This window comes from Musa acuminata, chromosome BXJ2-10, assembly GCF_036884655.1.
Source record: "Musa acuminata AAA Group cultivar baxijiao chromosome BXJ2-10, Cavendish_Baxijiao_AAA, whole genome shotgun sequence".
Taxonomy (NCBI): Eukaryota; Viridiplantae; Streptophyta; class Magnoliopsida; order Zingiberales; family Musaceae; genus Musa; species Musa acuminata.
This window is the reverse complement of record NC_088347.1, coordinates 29,616,276-29,640,828: the sequence shown is the minus strand read 5'-3', so window position 1 is coordinate 29,640,828 and position 24,553 is coordinate 29,616,276. Positions and strand designations below refer to the sequence as shown.

The 24,553-nt window shown below is 47.5% G+C and overlaps 3 protein-coding genes and 1 long non-coding RNA gene across 5 annotated transcripts; 3 read left to right on the top strand and 1 right to left on the bottom strand.

Annotated features, from left to right (window-relative positions):
• The first annotated feature begins 12 nt into the window (after window positions 1–12).
• On the top strand, window positions 13–3,020 carry LOC135625107 (cytochrome P450 81Q32-like). 2 transcript variants are annotated; one of them, XM_065129448.1, is made up of 3 exons: window positions 13–1,222; window positions 1,863–1,913; window positions 2,171–3,020. In XM_065129448.1, the coding sequence occupies exons 1-3, from the start codon at window positions 275–277 to the stop codon at window positions 2,816–2,818; spliced, it is 1,647 nt and encodes a 548-aa protein (XP_064985520.1). In that variant the 5' UTR covers window positions 13–274; the 3' UTR covers window positions 2,819–3,020. The 2 variants fall into 2 exon arrangements, with proteins under 2 accessions (XP_064985520.1, XP_064985521.1); XM_065129449.1 differs by lacking the exon at window positions 1,863–1,913 and having other exon boundaries at window positions 14–1,222.
• Window positions 3,021–3,935: 915 nt separating this feature from the next.
• Window positions 3,936–8,142, top strand: LOC135625019 (uncharacterized). The gene is made up of 4 exons (XR_010491867.1): window positions 3,936–4,468; window positions 5,745–5,931; window positions 7,624–7,732; window positions 7,812–8,142. It is a non-coding gene; the product is annotated as an uncharacterized LOC135625019 (long non-coding RNA).
• A 1,247-nt stretch (window positions 8,143–9,389) lies between these two features.
• On the top strand, window positions 9,390–11,458 carry LOC135625018 (cytochrome P450 81Q32-like). The gene is made up of 2 exons (XM_065129209.1): window positions 9,390–10,347; window positions 10,606–11,458. The coding sequence occupies exons 1-2, from the start codon at window positions 9,424–9,426 to the stop codon at window positions 11,224–11,226; spliced, it is 1,545 nt and encodes a 514-aa protein (XP_064985281.1). The 5' UTR covers window positions 9,390–9,423; the 3' UTR covers window positions 11,227–11,458.
• Window positions 11,459–16,530: 5,072 nt separating this feature from the next.
• Window positions 16,531–16,875, bottom strand: LOC135625764 ((+)-piperitol/(+)-sesamin synthase CYP81Q2-like). Its single transcript, XM_065130856.1, has one exon. It carries the CDS (start codon window positions 16,873–16,875, stop codon window positions 16,531–16,533), a length of 345 nt encoding a protein of 114 aa, XP_064986928.1.
• Window positions 16,876–24,553: the final 7,678 nt, after the last annotated feature.

Genomic DNA, 24,553 nt, shown 5'->3' with positions numbered 1-24,553 from the left:
ACGCAAACCTTCCATCCTCCGACGTGTTCTCCTCTCTGTCTCTCCTCTCTTCTCTTCGTATCCCTCTCTTCCTCTATTTTCACATCCGTGTCATTTATGAATTCTTCGCTACCTTTTGGTATAGGAGACATCCTAACCGATGGAGGTCCGAATCCAATTCTGTCAAACCGCCCAATGATGATGATCCATAATTGTGTCGACTCAAGGAGACATTATCCCATGGGGCTTATAAGCAACCATTTCGCGCGAACCTTTCATCCTCGGACGACATACCATGGCCGACGCCTCCTCCTCTCTCCCTCTCCTCTCTTCTCTTCTTTTCCCTCTCCTCGGCCTGTTGCTCGCATCCCTGTCACGGCGATGGCTGAAGAGTGCTCGCAAGAATCCACCGCCGAGCCCCCCATCGTTCCCCTTCATCGGCCACCTCCACCTAATCGCCAAGCCCCCGCTCCACCGCGCCCTCGCTGCCATCGCTGCCGCCCGCGGTCACGTCGTGCTCCTCCGCCTTGGATCCCGCCCCGTCCTCCTCGTCTCCTCCGCTCCCGCCGCGGAAGAGTGCTTCACCGCCCACGACCTTGCCTTCGCCAACCGCCCCCGCCTCCTCGCCGCTCAGATCCTAGGCTACGGCTGCACAACCATCGCCTGGTCCCCCTACGGTCCCCACTGGCGCAACCTCCGCCGCGTATCCGCCGTCCACCTCTTATCCACGGGCGCCCTCCGCTCGTCCTCCGACTCACGGACTGGCGCGGTCCGGTCGCTCGCGAAGTCCCTCTTCCTTGAGGACGGCGATTCGGGGCCGGCCGGCCCGCGGCGAGTGGAGATGAAGTCGAGGTTCTTCAATCTCGCGTACGACGTGATGATGGGGGTGGTGGCCACGGTCATCGAGGGGGAGTCCGCGGACGAGAGGCAGCGATTCCGGGAGGTGGTGGAGGAGATGTTTGCGGTGAGCGGGGCGGTAAACGTGGCGGACTTCTTTCCGGCGCTGCGGAGGCTGGGCTGGCGTGGGCATGAGAGGAAGCTCGCGAGTCTCCAGCATAGGAGGGACGCGTTAATCGGGGAACTGATCGAGCGTCATCGCGTCCGCCCCCGTCAGAGTTGCCGCAACCGAGAGGCGGCGGGGAAAGGAGACGAGGGGAGGACAACGGTGATCGACGTTATGTTGTCCTTGCAGGAAAGCGAGCCGGAAACGTACACCGACGTCACAATTAAGGGCCTTATCGTGGTACGTGTTCTTTCTTATTTCTTCGTCATTAACCGGCTATGTCACCTTCCGTCTCCGAGCCGAATTACCGGCTATGTTCTTCTCCCACCGAGCAGCGGAATTATCGCTGTCGCCATTTCGAGGGATTAGTTATCTTTAACAATGATCTTTATAATTTCAAAAATTATTCATTGTTCTAATAATTTTTTTTTTTATTTTTGATTTTATAAAATTATCTTTTTAAATTTATATAAAAGTATTGATATTTTATTTTATAAATATAAAATTCTTAATATAATCACGTAAAAATTTATATGAAAAGATAATTAATTACGTGATGATGTGGGTGGTGGCCACGGCCGTCGAGAGTGAGTCCGCGGACGAGAGGCAGCGATTCCGGGAGGTAATGGAGGAGTCGTTTGCGGTGAGCGGGGCGGTAAACGTGGCGGACTTCTTTCCGGCGCTGCGGAGGCTGGGGTGGCGCGGGCCGGAGAGGAAGCTCGCGAGGATCCAGCGGACCAGAGACGCACTAATCGGAGAATTGATCGAGCGTCATCGCGTCCGCCGGCGTCGGAGTGGCAGCAACGGAGAGGCAGCGGCGGCGATAGGGAACGGAGATAAGGGGAGGGCAACGGTGATCGACGTTATGTTGTCTTTGCAGGAGAGCGATCCGGGAACTTACACCGACGTCACCATTAAGGGCCTCATTGCGGTACGTGTCGTTTCTTCGCTACTCGTAATCTTGCGGTTATGTTCACCTCCCCTCTTCGACTCACGACTAAAGTTCATTGATGGACGCCGAGCGGTAATAGAAGCGGGATTACATCCCTCGCCACAAGTCAGTTGTGATGTCGAGCAGCTCTATACTTTTAGTAACAATAATTAAGTTCTAAGAATTAGTAAATAATCATTTATTTTGTATTCACTAATTCTTAAATAGTAAATAATACACACACTACTTTCGTGTAGGACTTACTGGCAGCAGGAACAGACACGTCGGCCGTCACCATGGAATGGGCCATGTGCCTCCTGCTCATCCACCCCGAAGTCCTGCACGCGGCGAGGGCCGAGCTCGATGCCAAGATCGGCCAAGGGCGGATGGTGGAAGAAGAAGACATCCCCGATCTCCCCTACCTCAACTGCATCATCAATGAGACCCTCCGGCTGTACCCCGCCGGGCCGCTCCTGGTGCCCCATGAGTCTTCCCAGGACTGCACCGTCGGTGGCTACGACGTGCCTCGCGGCACGATGCTTTTGGTGAACGCGTGGGCCATCCACAGGGACCCCAATTCTTGGGACGAACCCGAGGAGTTCAAGCCGGAGAGGTTCCAGTGCGAGGGAGGGAAGGAGGAGGCAGGGCTTAGGATGCTTCCGTTCGGGTCCGGGCGGCGCAAGTGCCCCGGGGAAGGCCTCGCCATGCGGGTGATTGGGCTGGCACTCGCGACCTTGATCCACTGTTTCGAGTGGGAGAAGCTTCCGGGGGAGGAGGTGGACATGACTGAAGGGCGGGGGCTCACCATGCCCAAAGCAAAGCCACTGGAAGCCATGTGCACGCCACGCCACACCATGCTTGATGCCCTTTCACAGCTCCGAGAGTTGGCATTACAGTATGTCTAAGACGTTCGTTCCACCGGTTAAAACGCTGCTCTGTGGGTTCGTTGTCTGATGCGTGTGCTTTTGTCGTTATGGACGCTTTTGTTCTTGTTGGTTGGCGTCTTACCTGTGTTTGTAGCCTAATTAATAATTTACATGCTGAGATAGGTATGACCGTCTCTTGTATTTTCGTCCTCCGTATAAATCTAAAAACGAGGTTAGCGCATTATGTCATACTATTTCAGTGTCCTGTTACATCCATTAAGACCAATCCATCAAAAACCGTCGTACTCTATTTCCTTTGATGATTGAACTAATTACGTATTACTTACCCTATGTATTAGGGTATGATAATTTTTATACTTAAAAAAAATTATATTAAGGTTTTTATAATTATAAAAATAAATAACTTATTTTAATTTTCTAACATTGTCAACTGCACACACAAATGGAAGACCCGATATGTAACATCATATATTCGATTGGCGCAAAATCGATGAACAATAACGTAATTTCTCTCGTAATACGAGAGAACTAAAGAGTTATATGTTAGGTTTTTTTGGATGTCACCTTCTATTCTCCTCTCTTCTTATTCTACTTCTCGGCCAATAACCTCTATTTGGGGCGTGTAAAGATTTGGATAGTGATTTTAGGTACGTCTTCGCAGCTCTTACCATGTGAATCATCACTATAGAAGATGATAGTGGATCTCTTTCATTGTCTTTCACATATTTGTAGGATTTAAGGGATATTCGAACTCCCTAAATAAAACATATCTCTCTTATATGTACGATTTTAAGGGATATAGTAAAGACATGTGACCCGAGAATTAAAAATCATTAGGAATAAGATATTATATTATCTTGAATAATATGATTACGATGATGATGATGATGATGATGTCTCATGCTTCAATGCTATACTTGATATTAAAAAATAATAATTTATTTTAATTTCATAATTATGAGAATCATAATATAAAATTTTAAAACATAAAAATTATTAGATTAAAGAATATAAGTACGGAGATAATATGTAATTAGTGCATTTTCTTTTCCCTTTCGTGGAACCATGAAACTCTATCTGTCCCCCTTTCCACCGCCACTTCCCACCATTGCGGCCCCAACTACGTCCTCTCCGCTTCCCTTCTTCCTCGTTGCACGATCGGAGAGTAATATGGAGGATCAGCGTCGAATAAGACCAAGGCGCCATCGACCGTAAATTCTTCAGGGTGCATCCATCGCGCTGATTTGTGCCACTCTGAGGTGGCCCACTTGTGGGTTCGCCAGCTGCATCCAATCACAGTGTGGGTGGGTGGTGTATCGCCCATCCGTTGTACCAAGCACGGATGGTTTCTTTTCTTATAAACCATAGCTCGCCCGCCGAGACCCAAATCCGGTGGGCCGCGAGGAGTCGGAGCGTGATCCATGGCGTTCTGGGTCTTGTTGTCGACCACCTTGCTTTCTTCCCTTCTATCCCTGGTACCCTTCTCCGCTGTCGCGGCCGTGATCTCGGGGCGGCGGGGGAGGCGGAGGGCGGTGGGGTTCTTCCATTCTTACACCAACGACGGCGGTCGCGGGGAGAGGGTCCTGTGGTGCGCCCTGAGAGCCGTGCAGGAAGAGAACCCCGATCTCGGCTACGCCGTCTTTACTAGTCATTTACATTATGAAATTGGTGAGGATGTTAGGATGTTTTGTTGCTTACCACCATTACCTTCGATCTATGAAACAAAACAACGAAGAGTGTTTAATATTTTAGGTTTTTAATTTGATAAGAAAGAAGAGTCCATCATCAATACCTATTGTTCTTTTGTATTTTTTTTGCTATAAACAAGTTCATCCTTTTCTGGCACTTCAGTTTTGGTTAAATGATCCCATAGTTTACGTGACAACATGCACTGTTAGGTCATTCACTTGTACAGGTGGAAATGCATTGAAGAGCACACATATCCTCATTTTACTATGATTGGATAAAGTCTTGGTTCAGTGTATCTTTCGTGAGAGGCTCTGTGCAAATTCACCCCTCAATTCTATTTTGATATTAGTGGTTATGCTTTTACTTACCTGCTTGCTCGGATTTTTGGGTGCAAAGTTATTTGCTATACTTACTATACGACCACCAGCTCGGATATGGTTTTTCTCGTGTTCTCCAGCGCAGCTCAATGTACAATAATGATGCTCTAATTGCTATGAGGTATTTGCAGATATAGTATCTTCAGTTGACTGCAGAAATAGTTGCTTCCATGATTTTTAGAATCTTTATCATTTGCAATCTGTTTATAAGAACTGGTACAGCTTAGACCTTTGTTCTTGATCATGTTCATAAGCTAAGTTCTAAAAATAGTTGCTTAGTTGGTGTCCTACGCTAACTGTAAACTTATGTTGTTTTTGCAATTGAGTATCATTCTACAATCTGTTTCACAAGAAATGACTCCTGGTAATGTTGCTTAAAGGTCATGTTTGTTAAATTTTTATTGTTAGATGGCCACATGTCTGCTTTAACCTCTGGATGCAACTTTCTTTGTAAGTTCCATTTAATCTATGCAATATTTTCTTAGAATCGTGTGATGAGGTGACATTTGATTTATTCAACAATAACAAGAGCTTTTTAAACGAATTGGAGCACACATATGAGAACATGGTCATTCCTTTTGCTCCATGTCCTGCTTTTTCCTAGTGCTTATTCTGTATTGTATGTATGCCATGATTTGTTTGCAACCAATTGCTATGTAAAGATTTGAAGCGATGAACACTGCTTCTTATTGTTCTTCACTCCTGTAGACGAGGTCAGAATACTGATACTCTGACTTCAAAGAAATAAATAAGCATTAAATTGTATGGATTTGGCAGTCGAGGTATAGGCAATCTAGTCTTGTTTGTACTAAGAAGAAGTATTTTTTTCTTTGACGTGTGGTGCTAATCATCTTATGTCTTCTTTACTTGTGAGGCAGCATTCTGCTATCCAGGTGCAATGTGGTGTACTATACAATATTTAGTTGGTTGTATGGGTCGGTGGGATCCTGTGCACATCTTGCAATGGTAAACTCCTCATGGGCCAGGTCACATATAGATTGTCTGTGGAAGATTCCTCCACTCACTAAGAGAGTGTACCCTCCCTGTGATACTTCATCCCTTCAGGTATATATATAATTCTTGTAAATTGGCAGCCTGGCTTATACCTGACTGTTGCTTAACAATTTTAGAATGCATGACAAATTTCCAAGCCAATTATATTTAATTTTGATGTCTTGTTTCTTTACAAAACCAACTTTAGAGAGCTAAGTTTCACGGTTTAGCTAAATGTGTCTTATTACCTGCAATTGTTTAAAAGAATTAGCGAGTTGGACATTTCAAAACATCCTATTTTATCATCTGGCTCCATTTAATTATTCACTGCTAGAGATTTATTAAACCATCATTGATGAAAGAAAGTACTGAATGTCCAAGCGGATGCTTCCTCTGGGAAAGCCAGTTAGGAGTCCTGTGATTATATCAGTCGCCCAGTTTCGCCCAGAGAAGGTAATGTCTGTGAATGCCCTCATCATGTGGGCATATGGTTAGTTGATATCACAATATTAACTGTAACACTTGATTCTCATCAAGGCTCATAGCCTTCAACTGGAAGCGTTTGCACAATCTGTTGGAATACTAGATCAGGACATGCCTAGGCCAAAGCTCCAATTTGTGGGTAGTTGTCGGAATAAGCAGGATGAAGAAAGATTGCAGAACCTCAAAGAGAGATGCAGGGAACTAAATTTGGTTAATTTTGTGGAGTTCTGCAGGGATGCTGCGAATAGGTTCGATCTGCAGCACTAGTTTTCTTTCAACTTGAAAATTCCTAGCTACTAGTATATTTTATGTTTTGGATTCCCTTTCTTGTCTCTAGATTTGTTTTCACTGTACACAAGTAACAATATTCTCTGGTTTTTTCTTAAATTTTGGTGGATCAAAACAGAGTTAGTGACATCTATGTTTGAGTTTAGGTGCACCAAGTAGAATTTCCCATATAAGGACTCCGTTGTTATTCTTTATATACTGTTTGGTTTTGTGCTACCCTTTTATGTTATTGACTAATCGAAGCATATCCAGAAAGAGCATAATGAGTAGCTTGAGGCTGGAGATGTGCAGGAGGATAATGACATCAACATTCCATATGTTCCTTCTTCGGCTCTTTTTATTCTTGAAGGCCCAGGGTTATTTACTAAAGTAAAGCTGAACTTACAAGGTTTTAGTAGATATTTCTTTTCTACCCTTACGAAAACCAAAAGTCAGTTCCATAGTTTGCAGGTGGAGATGAATGACAACAGATTTTCACTCCACCATTAGCATGGATGGAATTCCCATTAATGGCCTACTCATTTGTCTGCCATTTCAGAACTTTGACCGTTGATCAATTTGAAGTTCCAGTGGAATCGATCTAGAACCGATCTAAGACGTACCATTCTTTGAACTAGTTTGTCAGTCTCCTGCAAACTGCAGCTGACCCGTTAATGCACGATTGAATATAGTGTCCGAAGGATAGCATGTTATTGGAGACCTTCAGACTCAAAGGAATATCAAAGGTCTACTGAGGGAGGGAACAAGAAAGTTTTAGATCGATCTTATCGTGGCTATGCATTGGAGCTCAAACTTTGACATACTATTCGCAGAACATGCGATTTTGGATGTCGTCTTGTGCCTGAACTTTATGTTTAGTAGTTCTTGAGACTTGAGAGGAATCTTCAGTACATTATCTAAAACTCTACTGCCTCCAATGCATAAATGATATACAGTTTCTTCTATTGTTTGCCATGTTTACGTCAGCTCTTTTTGAATTGTTCACCGTAACAGGGACTTGGTCCAACTTCTGGGAGGTGCTGTTGCCGGACTTCACTCCATGATTGAGAGCATTTTGGAATTAGTGTCGTAGAGTACATGGCATCTGGTGTGGTACCAATTGGTTAGTGCATGTGGACTCCCATCCTACTGTTTGACCGAAAGCTAAGCATGTTATCCACTGACAATACTTTTCTTCCCAGCGGGTCATAATTCAGCAGGTCCCAAGATGGACATAATTTTGAATGAAGGTGGACGTAAAACAGGATTTCTAGGATCAAACAAAGAGGAATATACCGAAGCTATCCTCAAAGTGATTAAGATGCCAGAGGCAGAGAGACTAGCAATAGCTGCAGCTGCTAGAAAGCACGCTCAAAAGTTTTCAGAGCAGAAATTCTTCGAGGAATTCAAAGCTGCAGTTCAGCCTATTCTAGCACCCAAATCTTCTTCATGAACTTGATTCAATGATACTGTATTCTTCTCGGATGATAACATTTTCTATGCATGCTGAGCATGTTCTGTGGGTAATAATTTCCTTTTCTTTTGATAAATCTTGAAATATACAACACCGATTTTTGATAGGTTTAGTAATGGTGATGACTATTTTATCGAAGACTCTTGGCAACTGGAAGTTATACTGGGCATCAGAAGTTGTTTGTGCTTCAGCTGCAATTGATTCCTAATGTTAATTTGAACTGCATTGATAATTAGCCATGGGCTGACGATTTGCAAACTCTATGTATATATCTAATGTAGCTTCTTGGAATTGTTGCAGCTTTACATCCATTTTGAGGATATCTAAGCCAAGCTTTCTGGTTAGACAATTTTGAGAGTATATTTGCAAATAATACTTTTATGTATCTCTTTTCCAAAAAAAAAAAAATATTTTGACAATATATTTGTTATCAACTCTGAGTTTGAGTATAATTTTCTTGTGGTATAGTTTTTCCTATCATTTTGTTGTCTTAGCCGATCTATCGTTGCTGCTGGACCGTATCAAATTAAATCCTTAAACGTTAGAATTAGTCGGTTTCAATTTTATATTTTTGTTATAGAGTATTCCTTTTTTATTTGTTTGCCTTTATAATTATTTAGATGCTACATTTAAAATGTAAAACTTTTAAGATTTTATAGTGATATATTTTTAAAATTGTTAATCAGGATAAAATTAAAATTATTAAATGGATACATTTCTTTTGGTGATATCTGAGAATTAAGATGTAACATAAAAGATTTTATTTGTTTAACGAGGGACTAAACGTAAGCGGTAATCGTATATCATTGTTGGAGGATCCAAAGTCAATAGTGAATAAACTATCTTTTGAAACTTCTCTCAAAAAAGATCGCCCATCTGCTACCGGCCTTTTGAAACTTCTGCTGAGGGGTCCACTGGATCAGTGAATCCAACTTTGTCAGATAAACGTAGGCATTCGGGCAACAGTCTCTTTCCAACGTTTGGGACAAGTCACTCGTTGATGATGATTGATCGATACCGGTATTTGACTCAAGGAGGCATTGTCCCATGACACTTCAGCAACCTCTGTCGGAAACCATTTCACGCAAACCTTCCATCCTCGGACGTGTTCTCCTCTCTGCCTCTCCTCTCTTCTCTTCCTCTATTTTCACATCCGTGTCATTTATGAATTCTTCGCTACCTTTTGGTATAGGTGACATCCTAACCTACGGAGGTCCGAATCCAATTCTGTCAAACCCCACCGATGATGATCCATAATAGTGTCGACTCAAGGAGACATTATCCCATGGGGCTTATAAGCAACCATTTCGCGCAAACCTTTCATCCTCGGACAACAAACCATGGCCGACGCTTCCTCCTCTCTCCCTCTCCTCTCTTCTCTTCTTATCCCTCTCTTCGTCTTGTTCGCATCCCTGGCATGGCGATGGACCATGAGTGTTCGCAAAAATCTCCCGCCGAGCCCCCCTTCGTTCCCCATCATCGGCCACCTCCACCTCATCGCCAAGCTCCCGCCTCATCGCGCCTTGGCTGCCATCGCCGCCGCCCGCGGCCCCGTCGTACTCCTCCGCCTCGGATCCCGCCCTGTTCTCCTCGTCTCCTCCGCTCCCGCCGCGGAAGAGTGCTTCACTGCTCACGACGTCGCCTTCGCCAATCGCCCCAACCTCCTCGCCCCTCAGATCTTAGGCTTCGTCTGCACCACCATGGGCTGGACGCCCCACGGCCCTCACTGGCGTGACCTCCGACGCATCTACGCCGTTCACCTCTTATCCTCGGCCGCCCTTCGCTCGTCCTCCGACTCACGGACCCGCGTGGTCCGGTCGCTGGCTAAGTCCCTCTTCCTTGAGCCCGGAGATTCTGAGCCGGACGGTCCGCGGCGGGTCGAGATGAAGTCGAGGTTATTCAATCTGGTGTACGACGTGATGATGGGGTTGGTGGCCACGGCCCTCGAGGAGTCCGCGGAGGAGAGGCATCGTTTCCGGGAGATAGTGGAGGAGACGTCTGCGGTGAGCGGGGCGGCAAACGTTGCGGACTTCTTTCCGGCGCTGCAGAGGCTGGGGTGGCGCGGGCCGGAGAGGAAACTCGCGAGGCTCGTGCAGAAGAGAGACGCACTAATCGGACAACTGATCGAGCGTCATCGTGCCCGCCTGCGTCGGAGTGGCAGCAACGGAGGTAAGGAGAGACCAACGATGATCGAGGTTATGTTGTCCCTACAGGAGAGCGATCCGGAAACTTACACCGACGTCACCATCAAGGCCCTCAGTGCGGTGCGTCTCGTTTCTTTGCTATTCGTAATTTTCGGTTATGTTAGTCTCCCCGCTTAAATTCGCGACAAAGTGCATTGATGGACGCCGAGAGGTAATAGAAGCGAGATTACATCCGTCGCCGCAAGTCGGTTATGATGTCAAGCTGATCCATGCTTTCAGTAATAATAATTAAGTTCTAAGAATTAGTAAATAATCATTTATTTTCTATTCACTAATTCTTAAATAGTAAATAATGCACACACTACTTTTCATGTATAGGAATTACTGGGAGCAGCAACAGACACGACGGCCTCCACCATGGAATGGGCCATGTGCCTCCTGCTCATCCACCCCCAAGTCCTGCACGCGGCGAGGGCTGAACTCGATGCCAAGATCGGCCAAGGGCGCATGGCGGAAGAAGAAGACATCCCCAACCTCCCCTATCTCAACTGCATCATCAATGAAACCCTCCGGCTGTACCCCGCTGTGCCGCTCCTGGTGCCCCATGAGTCTTCCCAGCACTGCACCGTCGGTGGCTACGACGTGCCTCGCGGCACGATGCTTTTGGCGAACGCGTGGGCTATCCACAGGGACCCTAACACATGGGACGAGCCTGAGGAGTTCAAGCCGGAGAGGTTCCAGTGTGAGGGAGGGAAGGAGGCAGGGCTTAGGATGCTTCCGTTCGGGTCCGGGCGGCGCAAGTGCCCCGGGGAAGGCCTCGCCATGCGAGTGATCGGGCTGGCACTCGCGACCTTGATCCACTGTTTCGAGTGGGAGAAGCTTCCGGGGGAGGAGGTGGACATGACCGAGGGGCCGGGGCTAACCATGCCCAAGGCAAAGCCATTGGAAGTCGTGTGCACGCCACGCCACACCATGCTTCATGCTCTTTCACAGCTCTGAGAGTTGGCATACAGTGTGGCTAATACGTACGTTCCTCCGGTAAAAAAGCTGCTTGTGGGTTCGTTGTCTGATACCTGTGCTTTAGTAGTTATCGACGCCTTTGATCGTGTCGGTTGGCGTCTTCCCTGTGTTTGTCGCCTAATTAATAATTTACATGCTGGGATAGGTATGACCGTCTCTTGTATTATCGTACTCGATATAAATCTAAAAACGAGGTTGGCGCATTGTGTCATACTATTTCAATGTCCTGTACATCCATTGCGACCAATCCATCAAAGAACGCCGTACTCTATTCCCTTTGATTACATATCACTTATCCCTTATTTAACATGATTTTTTATATTTAAAATATTTATATTTATAAAAAATGAAATAATTCATCATATTTTTTCTGACGCTATTAACGTTACATATTGGAATGACATAAAATCGATAAATTGAAAGGTAATTTCAATAGAAATGGATTAACTACTTCTACAGCGATGATCACCCCATCAACATCATTGCTGTTGCGATTCTATAGCATCGAAGCTTGTCGACGAGGGTCTTGGACACTCATTTGTCTACGTTGGCCCTGACATGCATCACATTATTGGTTCCAACTCCAATGCCTCCTCATCCAACATACACCACTCTCATAAGGGCACCACCATAGGCACTAAACTACCATGTTTCAATCTATCATTGGTGGATCCGTGAGCGCCAATGCAGCACACCTTCTCTCCTTTGCACCGTCCATCATTCGAAACAAGTTGACCTGTTCCTCTCTTTCACCTTCTTTGAAAGCCCCTCCTCCATCTTCGTTCCTCTACAATCCCAACATTTCAGTTCACTCTCCCGCCCTATCGAATCCAACCTACTTTAGCTTGGGACACGTTGATCTGGGATTCCGTTTTGGCCCCATAGAGAACCAATACATTTTTTGTGTCTTCTCCGGTTTGCTCGACTACCTCCTTTCATTGTCGTCCTCCTTCAATCGCTTCTATCACACTCTATCCTAGTGCCTCCCGATCCATCGGACTGCCAATCATAGTCTTACTTTTGCCCTCATCCTTTGCTTTACCAAGGACCTCTCCAAAATTGCCACTAAGTTTGGCTGTATAGCTATACCGTTGGAGACCTCTAAGAAATTGGACAACAGCAAAGTTCCCAACCTCATCGCTAACCTCAACGATCAAAGAAAATAAAGAAGGTTAGGAAATAAATAAGCAGTCAAAGGAACAACTTGCGCACCAATGGTGTGGCCGACCATAGGACAGTACCGAAGGCAATCTCAAAGGTCTTAAAAGAACAAAAGGAGGCATATTGGCATAGGGCTAACAAGATGGCGTATGCAAACATCGAGCCGACATTAATGGGATAATGTGTTCTTTTGATGTTGTTGGGGGAGGACATGTGTTCATATTCTATAGCTTTTCTTATCATCACTTTTGTCTCATCCGATCGATCGTTGCTAACACAAGGAGCACCATATCAAATGATAGAGGCTCTCTCCAATTACATTCAAACTGATTTTATTTTTTGGCGAGACAAATTAAATCCTTCAGCGTTGGAATTATTATGTTTATTTTTTGTAGAATATTTCTTTTTCATTTGTTTATCTTTTTAATTATTAAAATACTATATTTAAAATATAAAATTTTAAAATGATATATTTTTAAAATTGTTAATCTGGATAAAATTAAAATTATTAAAATGATACATTTTTTTTGGGCCATCTGAGAATTAAGATGTAATTCTTATATAAGATTTGGTGTGTTACACATCTGGTATACTCCCGCGGTAACAGTTAACAGTCATGTCAATATTAATATGGAGCATTAAGACTGATATGACACATGCATCGACACAACACCTCAGACTTAGACGCGACAACCACCTATTCCTCCGTTGTTCGACCTATTCCTACGTTGTTCGAAGCCGTACAAGATGCGTCGGCAATGAAAAGTAAGCCACAGTCTCTTTCCAACGTTTGGGAAAAAGATTGCCCATCTGCTAACGGCCTTTTGAAACTTCTGCTGAGGGGTCCACTGGATCAGTGAATCCAACTTTGTCAAGGAAAACGGTGACTCAAGGAGGCATTGTCCCACGTTGCTCTGTCGGAAACCACTTCACACTAACCTTCCATCCTCCGACGTGGTCTCCTGCCTGTCTCTCTCTTTGTATCCCTTTCTTCTCTTGTTGGAAAAAAAAAAACATGTTAAAATAGAATATTTTTTTCGTATCGAAATAGATTTCTCATCAAAATATTAACTTGATATCCAATTGAAAATATCAATAAGCACAGTATAAATAATTGAGCAAAAAATCAATCACACAGTAAAATCAAATCTTTTAACGTGAAAAACTCAATGTGAGAAAAATCACGGAACCGTAGTCCACCTCAAACTTCCACTATCAATAGTAATGATAACAGGTTACAATTGGTTTTCTCTAGAATAATCAGAGGATCACAATAACATCAAAATCATAAATCTTGGCTCAAGATTAGCACATCTCAGGTGGATCTCAAATTCTATGTTTCACAACGTGAGTATAATAGGAAAGTACCTTAGAGAGGGTAAACTGTAGATCGATACCGTTAGAATTGTAGAGTTTGCTGCAAAGATTCTTCACATAAAATTTGGACCAAAACTGACAACGTTTGACCACCGATCGTCACACAGAAAAATCAAAAACCTTATTTTCTCTTTTTGTTTTTTTTTTCTTTGCACCCCGTGCACCTGCGCACTTCACAACCCTATCTCTCTCTCTCTCTCTCTCTCTCTCTCTCTCTCTCTTTAATTTTTTTTATTTGGGCTCAAACGGTCCAATTTGTCCCAAACAGTTTGACCCAACAATTCTCCCCCTCCAGCTCATGGTGGGCTATACCAATCCCACTCTTCGCCTACATGGTTCAAGCTTCTTCCTAGGCAAAGACTTTGTCAACATGTCTGATCCATTCTGATTAGTATGTACTTTTTCTAACTGTAATTCTTTCAACTCAAGCACATCACGAATCCAGTGATATCTCACATTAATATGCTTGGATCTAGAATAGTATGTTAAATTCTTAGAGAGGTGAATGACACTTTGACTGTCACAGTAAACAGTATATCCTCCCCGTGGGGATGGGCGAATATGCTTGGATCTAGAATGGTATGTTGATGCTGGCGTCGATACAAATACAGAGGGATGATAGGGTCGCTCGGCATCTGCATCAATATCGACGCAAATGCATAATGCAGAGCATCTTCATTAGTGTCAATAACGATGTAGGGAAGGGCAACATTGTTTTGTATTTGCATCGAAGTCGCTCAACAATTGCGTTGCGTTCTGCATCTGCATCGGTGCTGATGTATTTGTCGAACGACATCGATACAAATAAAGAGCATCGATATTTACATCATCTTTTACCTTTGTCTTACCTCTTATTATCACTCTTCTTTCTCATCCGCAACAATCACTCGCTCTCCTCAGCAATATCATCATCCGTCAATATCAAACACATATTTGAAATATTAAAATTATATTTTTACTCATAATTTTATGCTTCTATCGGTAAAATTGATGATGTTAAGATAAATAAAATTAGATAATTCACTTTCATGAATATAAATATTGTCTTCTGTAAAAGCTAAAAAGACCGTTAACATTATGATTTTAAACTGCATAGGTTTTATAAACTGTGAAATTATAGAGACAAATTTTAACTGAATGTTTTTCAACGTTCTCCAATATGTATTTGGATCTTGGATTGTTGATTAAAAATTTAATATTATCGATTTAAAACAGGTTCATACCTCTTAATGTGATAATTCAAGGGGCATGCAGAGCTCTCGTTGGATGGTGAGATAGAGATTAGCGAGGAGGTAATCAATAGTGTCAGGACCAAATTGTTGTAGATAATGATACAAATCCAACCATGCTCCTTCGATATGATGACATACGTTCTATCCTCACCGGCCTTACCCTGTGCCTAGTGGAAATCACTGTTTGTGGCATCCAATGAATCCGATTCATCCTCGATGCAGTCAAAACTTATTTGATTGTTGTCGTTGCTATTAATGGAGTTACTGTCGAGATCAGCGGTCCAATTGAGGTTAGCGATGAGGTTGAAAAATTTATCATCGTTCGGTTTCTTAGAGGTCTTTTGGGGTGTGGCTATACAATTGAATTTGGTGGCAATTTTGGAGAGGTACTTGGAAAAGCAACGAATGAGGGCAAGTGAACTGCGATTGTGACGGGCAATCCGATGGATTGGGAGGCGTTAGGACATGGTGCGAGAGAAGTGGTCAGAGAAGGATGACGAGGAAGGGACGCAGTCAAGTAGACCGGAGAAGACACCGAAAATGCATTCGTTCTCTATAGGGCCACAATAGAATCCCTAATCGAGGTGATTCAAGCTAAAGTAGTGGCAGTTAGATCCGATGGACTGGGAGATTGAATTGGAGTGTTGGGGTTGCAGAGGGACAAAGGTGAAGGAGGAGGAGGAGCTATCAAAGAAGGCAGCAAAGGAGAGGAGCAGGCTAGCTCGTTTCAATGGATGAACAACGCAAAGGAGAGAAGGGTGGCAGCATTAGCACTCACAGACACACATGAAATAGATTAGAACATGGTGGTGCCTATGGTGGCGCTAACATCGGAGTGGTGAATGTGGGAGGAGGAGGCGTTAGAGTCGAAGTTAGTGAGGTGAGGCATGTCAAGGTTAATGTAGGCAAAGAAGTACCCAAGGCCCTCATTGATAGGCTTCGATGCCACAACGATCATAGCAACTATGGTGTCGATGGGGTGATCATCGTTGTAGAAGCAATCGTCCATTACCTTGTTGTTTATAGATTTTACATCAATCCAGCATGTGATGTTATATACTGAATCTTTCATCTGTGTAATCAACGATATTTGAAAAATAAGATAAATTATTTTACTTTTATAATTATGAAAGTCTTAATATAATTTTTTTAAATATAAAAATTATGATATCCTAGTATAGAGTTAAGTAATATGTAATTAGTTCAATCATCGAAGGAAACAGAGTACAGCATTCTTTGATGGATTGGTCGGAATGGATGTAACAGGACACTGAAATAGTATGACACAATGCGCCAACCTCGTTTTTAGATTTATGTCGAGTACGATGATACAAGAGACGGTCATACCTATCTCAGCATGTAAATTATTAATTAGGCGACAAACACAGGGAAGACGCAAACCGACACGAGCAAAGGCGTCGATAACTACTAAAGCACAGGTATCAGACAACGAACCCACAAGCAGCTTTTTAACCGGAGGAACGTACGTATTAGCCACACTGTATGCCAACTCTCAGAGCTGTGAAAGAGCATGAAGCATGGTGTGGCGTGGCGTGCACACGACTTCCAATGGCTTTGCCTTGGGCATGGTTAGCCCCAGCCCCTCGGTCATGTCCACCTCCTCCCCCGGAAGCTTCTCCCACTCGAAACAGTGGATCAAGGTCGCGAGTGCCAGCCCGATCACTCGCATGGCCAGGCCTTCTCCGGGGCACTTGCGCCGCCCGGACCCGAACGGAAGCATCCTAAGCCCTGCCACCTCCTTCCCTCCCTCGCACTGGAACCTCTCCGGCTTGAACTCCTCGGGTTCGTCCCATGTGTTAGGGTCCCTGTGGATGGCCCACGCGTTCGCCAAAAGCATTGTGCCGCGTGGCACATCATAGCCACCTGATAAGGGCAAAAATGGCAACGTGACGCGCCACGACGTCAACCACGCCAGATGGATGCACTGCCCGAGGAAGCAAGCATTAATGCCGACTTGATGTGCGCCAACGTCACCAGCTCTCAGCCAACAACCTCAGCATTTGACCCCGTGTGCTCGGCCGAGGCATGAGAGCACGTCGACCGAGGCTCGCCCATACCCTGCGGTAGCCCGGTTCTCCACGCAACCCCAGTGGCAATGTCAGACGCCACGCGAGATATTGTCCTACCCCTGCAAGCGGGCACATCAGGTAACATCAAACTCATCTATAAATACTCCGGAGTTCTAAACGAACATGGGGACACTTCTTCACTAGAAAAGCTCCCTTCCACATGATCTGACTTGATCGTCGGAGGGGTCGGGCCGAGCCTCCGACCCGACTTGTGTGCAGGAACGAAGGCGAGGATGCCTCTTCCCCGACGTTGCAGCGGAGCTCTCCCGCTGATGGGACATCCAGATCACCGCGATCGGCCACCCCGGCGGCCCCAAGGAACGCTGCGTCGGATCCCCACGTATTCGGACCCGAACCAAGCCGCGTCGGCCCCCGAGGCCACGACTAAAAAAGTTATTTACCATAACAGATTGGCGCTAGAAGGAGGGCCGAATGTCGAGGGATCCTCAGGCTGATCCCGACGAACTCCCTGCCAAGGGATTGTTCTTAGTAGGGGCGCAGGCCGTGCGTCCTTTGCGTGACGGGCCGTGGGCTGATGACCTCCCCACGACCTGTGAATGCGACTGGCATTCATTCGACAATCCACCCATCCCCAATCTCCCCTACCTCAACAGGTCGTGGGGAGGATATACTGTTTACTGTGACAGTCATGGTATGTTAAACTCAAGCAATAACCAAAATGGCGTCCAACCCAAGCGAGGGGTAAGCTCGCCCCAAAGTGGGAGGGACCTTATCGGGTCGTCGAGGTAATCCGACCGGGTACTTACCGGCTCACGACAACGAACGGTTCTCCCTTACCGAGGACCTGGAATGTCTGGAACCTTAAGAAATTCTTTGTCTAAAAACAAAGAAACTTTCCGTTTGAAGAAAAAGAAGTTTTTGCTTAGGAAAAGAAGGAAAGAGCGATGCACGGGAGAAGAAGAAAAGGTTTCCTTTTTAAAGAGCAAACCAACTTACAAGACCCGACTTACAAAAGCCGACTAGCGACTTACAAAAAAACAAAAATACAAGGATTTTTCTTATTGTTGGGGGACCTCCAGGCGATCGTCAAAGGGGACCTCCTTGGGCATGTCTACCCCTAGGTCCTCGGGATGGGGGGTGAAAGGGTCCTCCTCCACCTCAAGACCAGGGTGACGAGCACGGAAACGGGACGTGACTACTCAGTATCCATATTCAAAGGACACTCGCCCCGTCCGCGTTAGCCCGAGTTTGAACCCCTCGGACCTCTTGTACGCTTCGAGGAGCTCCTTGTCCTTGGCAGGTCGAAGACGGGCCTCCTCCGCCAGGGCCTCTGAGGCCGTCCTCGCTTCGGTCGTCGCCTCCTCCAGCTTTTTGCTAAGGACGCTCGCCTCCGTCTTCACCAGGCGGAGTTCGGTCCACTCCACCCTTATTACTTTTTGGAGTTCCTCGTTCGCTTTCTTAGAAGCCTCGAGCTCTGACCGAAGGCGAACCACCTCTACTTCGGAATCTATAGCACGCCTTTCAGTGGCCGCTACAGCCTCCGGGTCAGCCCTGGCTCAAACCTCCTCGACCTGGTGATGAAGCTCCGCGTTGCGGCTGGCGAGGCCCCCGATAACCTGGCCGGCGTCCCGCACCCTGTCCATCAGGGCCGTCGCGTAGTGAAGGCACTACAAAAGGAGAAACGGGTCAAGAAGGACGGCGTCGACCAGACGAACCTGAAAAGAGGAGACGTACTCACCCAGGTCAGCGATTGGGCGGACTTATTAAGCAGCACCTCCGAGGGCAGGATGTACAAGTCCCGAGCCATGTCGGGATGAAGCGCGCCTCGGAGGAACGCTGCAGAGGGATCCCCTCTGGCCCACACTCGATCCCCCCGGGACAAGCCCTCCCAGCGGGCGACCAGGGGCTCGCGAGGCTCCCCCGGCGGGATCTCACTCGCCAGTCACGTCAGGAACGGCTCCCCATCCCCGGCTGGGAGCGGCACAGGTCGCGTACGGAGACAGGGCGAAGACCCTTCCCAGCCACCCGCCGACTGGGCCCGGCCCCACCTCGACGAAAACCCGCCTCAGGCCCCTTCGATAGGGTTGTCTTCGACTTCTTCGAAGGGCGTCCAGCCTCGACCTCTAATGGGGCGTCCGCCGAGCCGGGTTGCGGGGCGGTCGGAACTGGGAGAGGGGGTTGCTCTTCGGCCGGCGGAGCTGGAGGAGGGGATTGCGACGCTTGATCCCCCAGAAGCGACCGGAGATTCACCATTTCTGCAAGAGGCGGAAAATGTTAGTACCCAAAATCAACCACACAAACCCCCGAGCCAAACGTCGCCAACGTACACAGAGGCATCGGACTAAGGCCCGCCTCAACCAACCATCGCTCGGTCATGGTTCGGATGGCCTGCGACCTGGGGAGAATCTCTCTGAGCCTCCCCTGAGCTTGGCGCTCTGCTTCGCCCAAACGAGGGGTGGGGTTGTCAACCGCCCTCGCGGACCACCGAACCCCGAAGCCCCAATCCTTTGCGCAGCTAATGTAAAAAAACCTCCCCTTCCATCCTTTGTTACTGGAAGGGGCACCCCCGACACGAAAACCCGTCCGGGCCGACAGGAAATAACCCCCCGAACCTTTGCAGAGGCGATAACATAAGAGAAAAAGGTTAAGGGTGGGGGTGATATTGGCATAGTGACATTCCCCCAGGAATACCACTAGGTAGCGCCAAGAGTTCGGCGCCACCTGAGATGGTGAAATCCGCCAGAGAGACAGGCAGGACACGATGAGAGGATGAAGAGGAAAACGCGAAGCCCCTCGGGACTGGGTCGTATGCCCGTTGTCCCGGCTCAGGGGCACTAAGGATATGGTCCTCCGGGATACTGTAGCACTCACGGAGTCCCTCCAGCAAAGACCCACTCACGGTGGAGTCGATGTCGTGCGGCCACATCAAAGCCTCGAGGGCTCGTGCCGCTTCCCCGTCAGACGATTCGACGGGGGACGGAGGGGGATTTCCCTCCCCAGTTCCGAGGACAGGAGAAGACGGAGAGGAAGAAGAAGATGGCGACATCTCAACTAACCTTAGAAAGAAGGGAAAACTATGCAGAAGGCCAAGGAGAAGACTGGGGAGGCAACAGTAGGACTCGAAGGGGGGAACACAGTAGCAAGAGGTGGAGGTAAAGTCAGGCATCCGCTATTTAAAGAAGATATCCCACCAGAACCAGCGTCCCATCGACTCCCGAGAGCGGGCGGTAGCACACCCACGCACGTGCGTACCCGTCACGTCGCATCGGAAGACGCCCAAAGACGCTCCACCTTAATGAAAGTATGACGTGGCAGCCCCCAGAAGCGGCAGCACTCGGACGCCTCGATATCGACGCCCGAAGATGTGCGACGACGGCGACCAACCCCCCCCCCCCCCCCCCCCCTCCCTTCAGGAAACAAAATTAAATGCGGTAGCCTTTTTTATCCGCGCCGCCGCCGAATTTAAAGCGACCCGAGACCACGCCTGCGTCGTGCTCCTCGCATCTTCGGCTTTGCGCCGCCCGAGACCACACCTGCGCGGCCAGCCCGCCTGCGTCGTGCTCCTCGGCTCTTCGGCTTTGCGCCGCCCGAGACCACACCTGCACGGCCAGCCCGCTTGCGTCGTGCTCCTCGGCTCTTCGGCTTTGCGTCGCCCGAGGCCACACTTGCGCGGCCAGCCTGCCTGCGTCGTGCTCCTCGGCTCTTCGGATTTGCGCCGCCCGAGACCACACCTGCACGGCCAGCCCGCCTGCGTCGTGCTCCTCAGCTCTTCGGCTTTGCGCCGCCCGAGACCACACTTGCGCGGCCAGCCCGCCTGCGTCGTGCTCCTCGGCTCTTCGGCTTTGCGCCGCCCGAGACCACACCTGCGCGGCCAGCCCATCTGCGTCTTGCTCCTCGGCTCTTCGGCTTTGCGTCGCCCGAGACCACACCTGCGCGGCCAGCCCGCCTGCGTCGTGCTCCTCGGCTCTTCGGCTTTGCGCCGCCCGAGACCACACCTGCGCGGCCAGCCTGCCTGCGTCGTGCTCCTCGGCTTTTCGGCTTTGCGCCACCCGAGACCACACCTGCGCAGCCAGCCCGTTTGCGTCTTGCTCCTCAGCTCTTCGGCTTTGCGCCGCCCAAGACCACACTTGCGCGGCCAGCCCGCCTGCGTCGTGCTCCTCGGCTCTTCGACTTTGCGCCACCCGAGACCACACCTGCGCGGCCAGCCCGCCTGCATCGTGCTCCTCGGCTCTTCGGCTTTGCGCCGCCCGAGACCACACCTGCGCGGCTAGCCCGCCTGCGTCGTGCTCCTCGGCTCTCGGCTTTGCGCCGCCCGAGACCACACCTGCGCAGTCAGCCCGCCTGCATCGTGCTCCTCGGCTCTTCGACTTTGCACCGCCCGAGACCACACCTGCGCGGCCAGCCCACCTGCGTCGTGCTCCTCGGCTCTCGGCTTTGCGTCGCCCGAGACCACACATGTGCGGACCTCAGACACACCCGCGCGAACAGCCCGCCTACACCGTCACCCTCGACTCTATACTCTCGCTTGCCCACTCGAGACAAGCTCCACCTCATGTCGCCTGAGGCTATTGCAAACACCAAGGGACAAAGCCATGCCTCGGACTCCCCCCAATGGCAAAAGCCGACGCATAGCTTCTTCCGGGGGGAGAACATGATAGGGGAAATAATGGCGACATGATATGTCACGACGTCGGCCTCACCCGGGCTCCACTCTGCCCAATGACTGGAAGGCAATAATGCTGACTCGACATGCGCTGGTGTCACCCGCTCTCAGGCAACGACTTCCTCGTTGTCTGACCACGCGCGCTTGACCGAGGCAAAGGAGGACGACGACCGACCCTTGCCCATACCCTGCGGTAGCACAGTTCTCCACGCAACCCCGGTAGTGATGTCAGATGCCGCGGGAGGAGTTACCCTGCCCCTGCAAGCAGGCACATCAGGTAACATCAAACTCGTCTATAAATACCCCGGAGTTCTGAACGAAGGGGGGGGGGGGGGGGGGGGGATAACAAACACAAGCATAACACACTCGGAGACATCTATTCCACAAAAACCCTCTCCACATTGTCTGACTTGGTCGTCAGAGGGGTTGGGCCGAGCTTCCGACCCGACCTTTGTGCAGGTACGAGACGGTGTCGACTCTTCCAGGTGCTGCGGCGGAGCTTCCTCCCAATCCGATATACCGGCCCGAACCATCGTGCTCGACCGCTAGGAAACCCCGAAGGGCGTCACGCTCGCTCCCGGCCATTCGGACCCCGGAACCAGCCGCATCGGCCCCGAGGCCACGGCTAAAAAAGTTATTTACCATAACAGGTAGGAGCAAGTCAAGATCAAGAAAAGATATTGTTTGCTATAACTGTGGTGAGAAAGGACATTATAAGAACCAATGTAAGCAACCTAAGAAGAAAAAGAAAAAGGGAAAAGAAGTGGAGTCTACAGAGTCAAAGGATAATACTACAACTATTTTGTCTCCTTCTGATGATATTTTTTCTTGTGTGTGTCAGGATCTTGAGTGGGTGATTGACACAGGTGCTTCTTACCATGCTACACCACGGAGGGAATTTTTTGCTACATACAGGTCTGGAAACTTTGGTGTTGTCAAGATGGGCAACTATGGCACAACAGACATCATTGGCATGGGTGATATCCATTTAAAGACCAACCTTGGCTGCAAGTTGGTACTTAAGGATGTGAGGCATGTGGTTGACTTGAGGCTGAATTAAATTTCAATTGGAAGACTAGATGATGAAGAGTATGAAAGCAGATTTCACAAAGGGCAATGAAAGCTCAGTAAGGGTTCTCTTGTTATAGCTAGTGGAAAGAAATGTCATAACATGAGCGAGAAGGGGCTGCAAGCTCTTTTCAAGAGAGAGGTATTGCCATATCTCAGAGGTATACATCTGAACCCTTGTATTGATTGTTTGGCTGGTAAACAACATAGAGTTTCATTTGCTAGTGCTGCTTTGTCTAGAAAAATGCATGCATTAGACCGTGTTTATACAGATGTATGTGGTCCTTTGAGGACAAAAACTCCTAGTGGATCTGTTGATGTTCTTGGTATAAGTGGTGCACTTTGTTTTGTCACTTTTATAGATGATTTTTTCAGGAAAGTTTGGGCTTATGCTTTGAAGACCAAAGATCAGGTTATTAATGTCTTCAAAGAGTTTCATGCCAAGGTTAAAAGGGAGACAGAAAGGAAATTGAAATGCATAAGATCAGATAATGGTGGTGAGTATACAGGATTGTTTAATGACTATTGCAGGTCACATAGGATCCAACATGATATGACAGTTCCTGGTACACCTCAGCATAATGCAATTGCAGAGAGGATGAACCGCACCATCATGGAAAAGATCAGATGTATGCTTTCACAGGCCAAGCTACCCAAAAGGTTTTGGGATGAGGCTTTGAGGACTGCAGTTAATGTGATCAACTTATCACCATGTACAGCCCTAGATGGTGATGTTGCAGACCATGTATGGTCAGGGAAAGATGTTTCCTACAGGCATTTGAGAGTGTTTAGTTGTCGTGCATTTGCACATGTTCCAGATAATGAGAGGTCCAAGCTGGATGGTAAGTCTAAAGAATGTATTTTTCTTGGTTACTCACATGATCAATTTGGTTACAGGCTTTGGGATCCAGAAAAGCAGAAGGTATTCAGGAGCAGAGATGTGGTCTTCTTTGAGGATCAAACCTTTGAGGATTTGAAAAAGAAGGCACCAGCCAAGACTTCTGCAGAAGGATTAGCAGATTGTGACCCAGTTATTCCTCCAGTATATCAGGGTGATGGGGGAGATGTGCAAGAAAATAGTGTAGAGCTTGATGTTGATTTACCTACAGGACATGTTGAGCAAGAAGAAGTAGGAGAGCAAGTTCCCGCAGAACCTCAGTTGAGAAGATCTTCTAGACAACGTCAACCTTCCAGAAGATACTCTACAGATGAGTATGTGATACTTACTGATGCAGGTGAACTAGAGAGTTACCAGGAAGCAGTTGAGAGTGAGCAGAAAGAGAAGTGGTTAGTTGCTATGCGGGAAGAGATGGATGCTCTTCAGAAGAACCACACTTATGATTTGGTGCTGCTACCAAATGGAATGAAGACCTTGAAGAACAAGTGGGTGTTTAGGTTGAAGACTCGAATATTGTTCTCAACCAAAGTACAAAGCTAGATTGGTTGTGAAAGGCTTTGGTAAAAAGAAATGTATTGACTTTGAAGAGATATTTTCTCCTGTTGTTAAAATGTCTTCTATTTGTGTTGCTCTTGGTATTGCTGCTAGCCAGGACTTGGAGGTTGAGTAGTTAGATGTGAAGACAGCTTTCCTTCATGGTGATTTGGAGGAGGAAATTTATATGGAGCAACCAGAATGCTTCAAAGTCAAAGGTAAAGATAATTTTGCTTGCAAGTTGAAGAAGAGCTTGTATGGGCTAAAGCAAGCTCCAAGACAGTGGTACAGAAAGTTTGATTCATTTATGACAGAAAATAGA

What these genes read in the sequence shown, in the direction of transcription:
- LOC135625018 (XM_065129209.1), top strand. Translation starts at nt 9,424, where the DNA reads ATGGCCGACGCTTCCTCCTCTCTCCCTCTCCTCTCTTCTCTTCTTATC. An exon ending in CCATCAAGGCCCTCAGTGCG is followed by an intron (nt 10,348 to 10,605) that starts GTGCGTCTCGTT and finishes TTTCATGTATAG; the next exon opens with GAATTACTGGGAGCAGCAAC.
- LOC135625107 (XM_065129448.1), top strand. Translation starts at nt 275, where the DNA reads ATGGCCGACGCCTCCTCCTCTCTCCCTCTCCTCTCTTCTCTTCTTTTC. An exon ending in CAATTAAGGGCCTTATCGTG is followed by an intron (nt 1,223 to 1,862) that starts GTACGTGTTCTT and finishes TTGTCTTTGCAG; the next exon opens with GAGAGCGATCCGGGAACTTA. An exon ending in CCATTAAGGGCCTCATTGCG is followed by an intron (nt 1,914 to 2,170) that starts GTACGTGTCGTT and finishes ACTTTCGTGTAG; the next exon opens with GACTTACTGGCAGCAGGAAC.
- LOC135625764 (XM_065130856.1), bottom strand. Translation starts at nt 16,875, where the DNA reads ATGCTTTTGGCGAACGCGTGGGCCATCCACAGGGACCCTAACACATGG.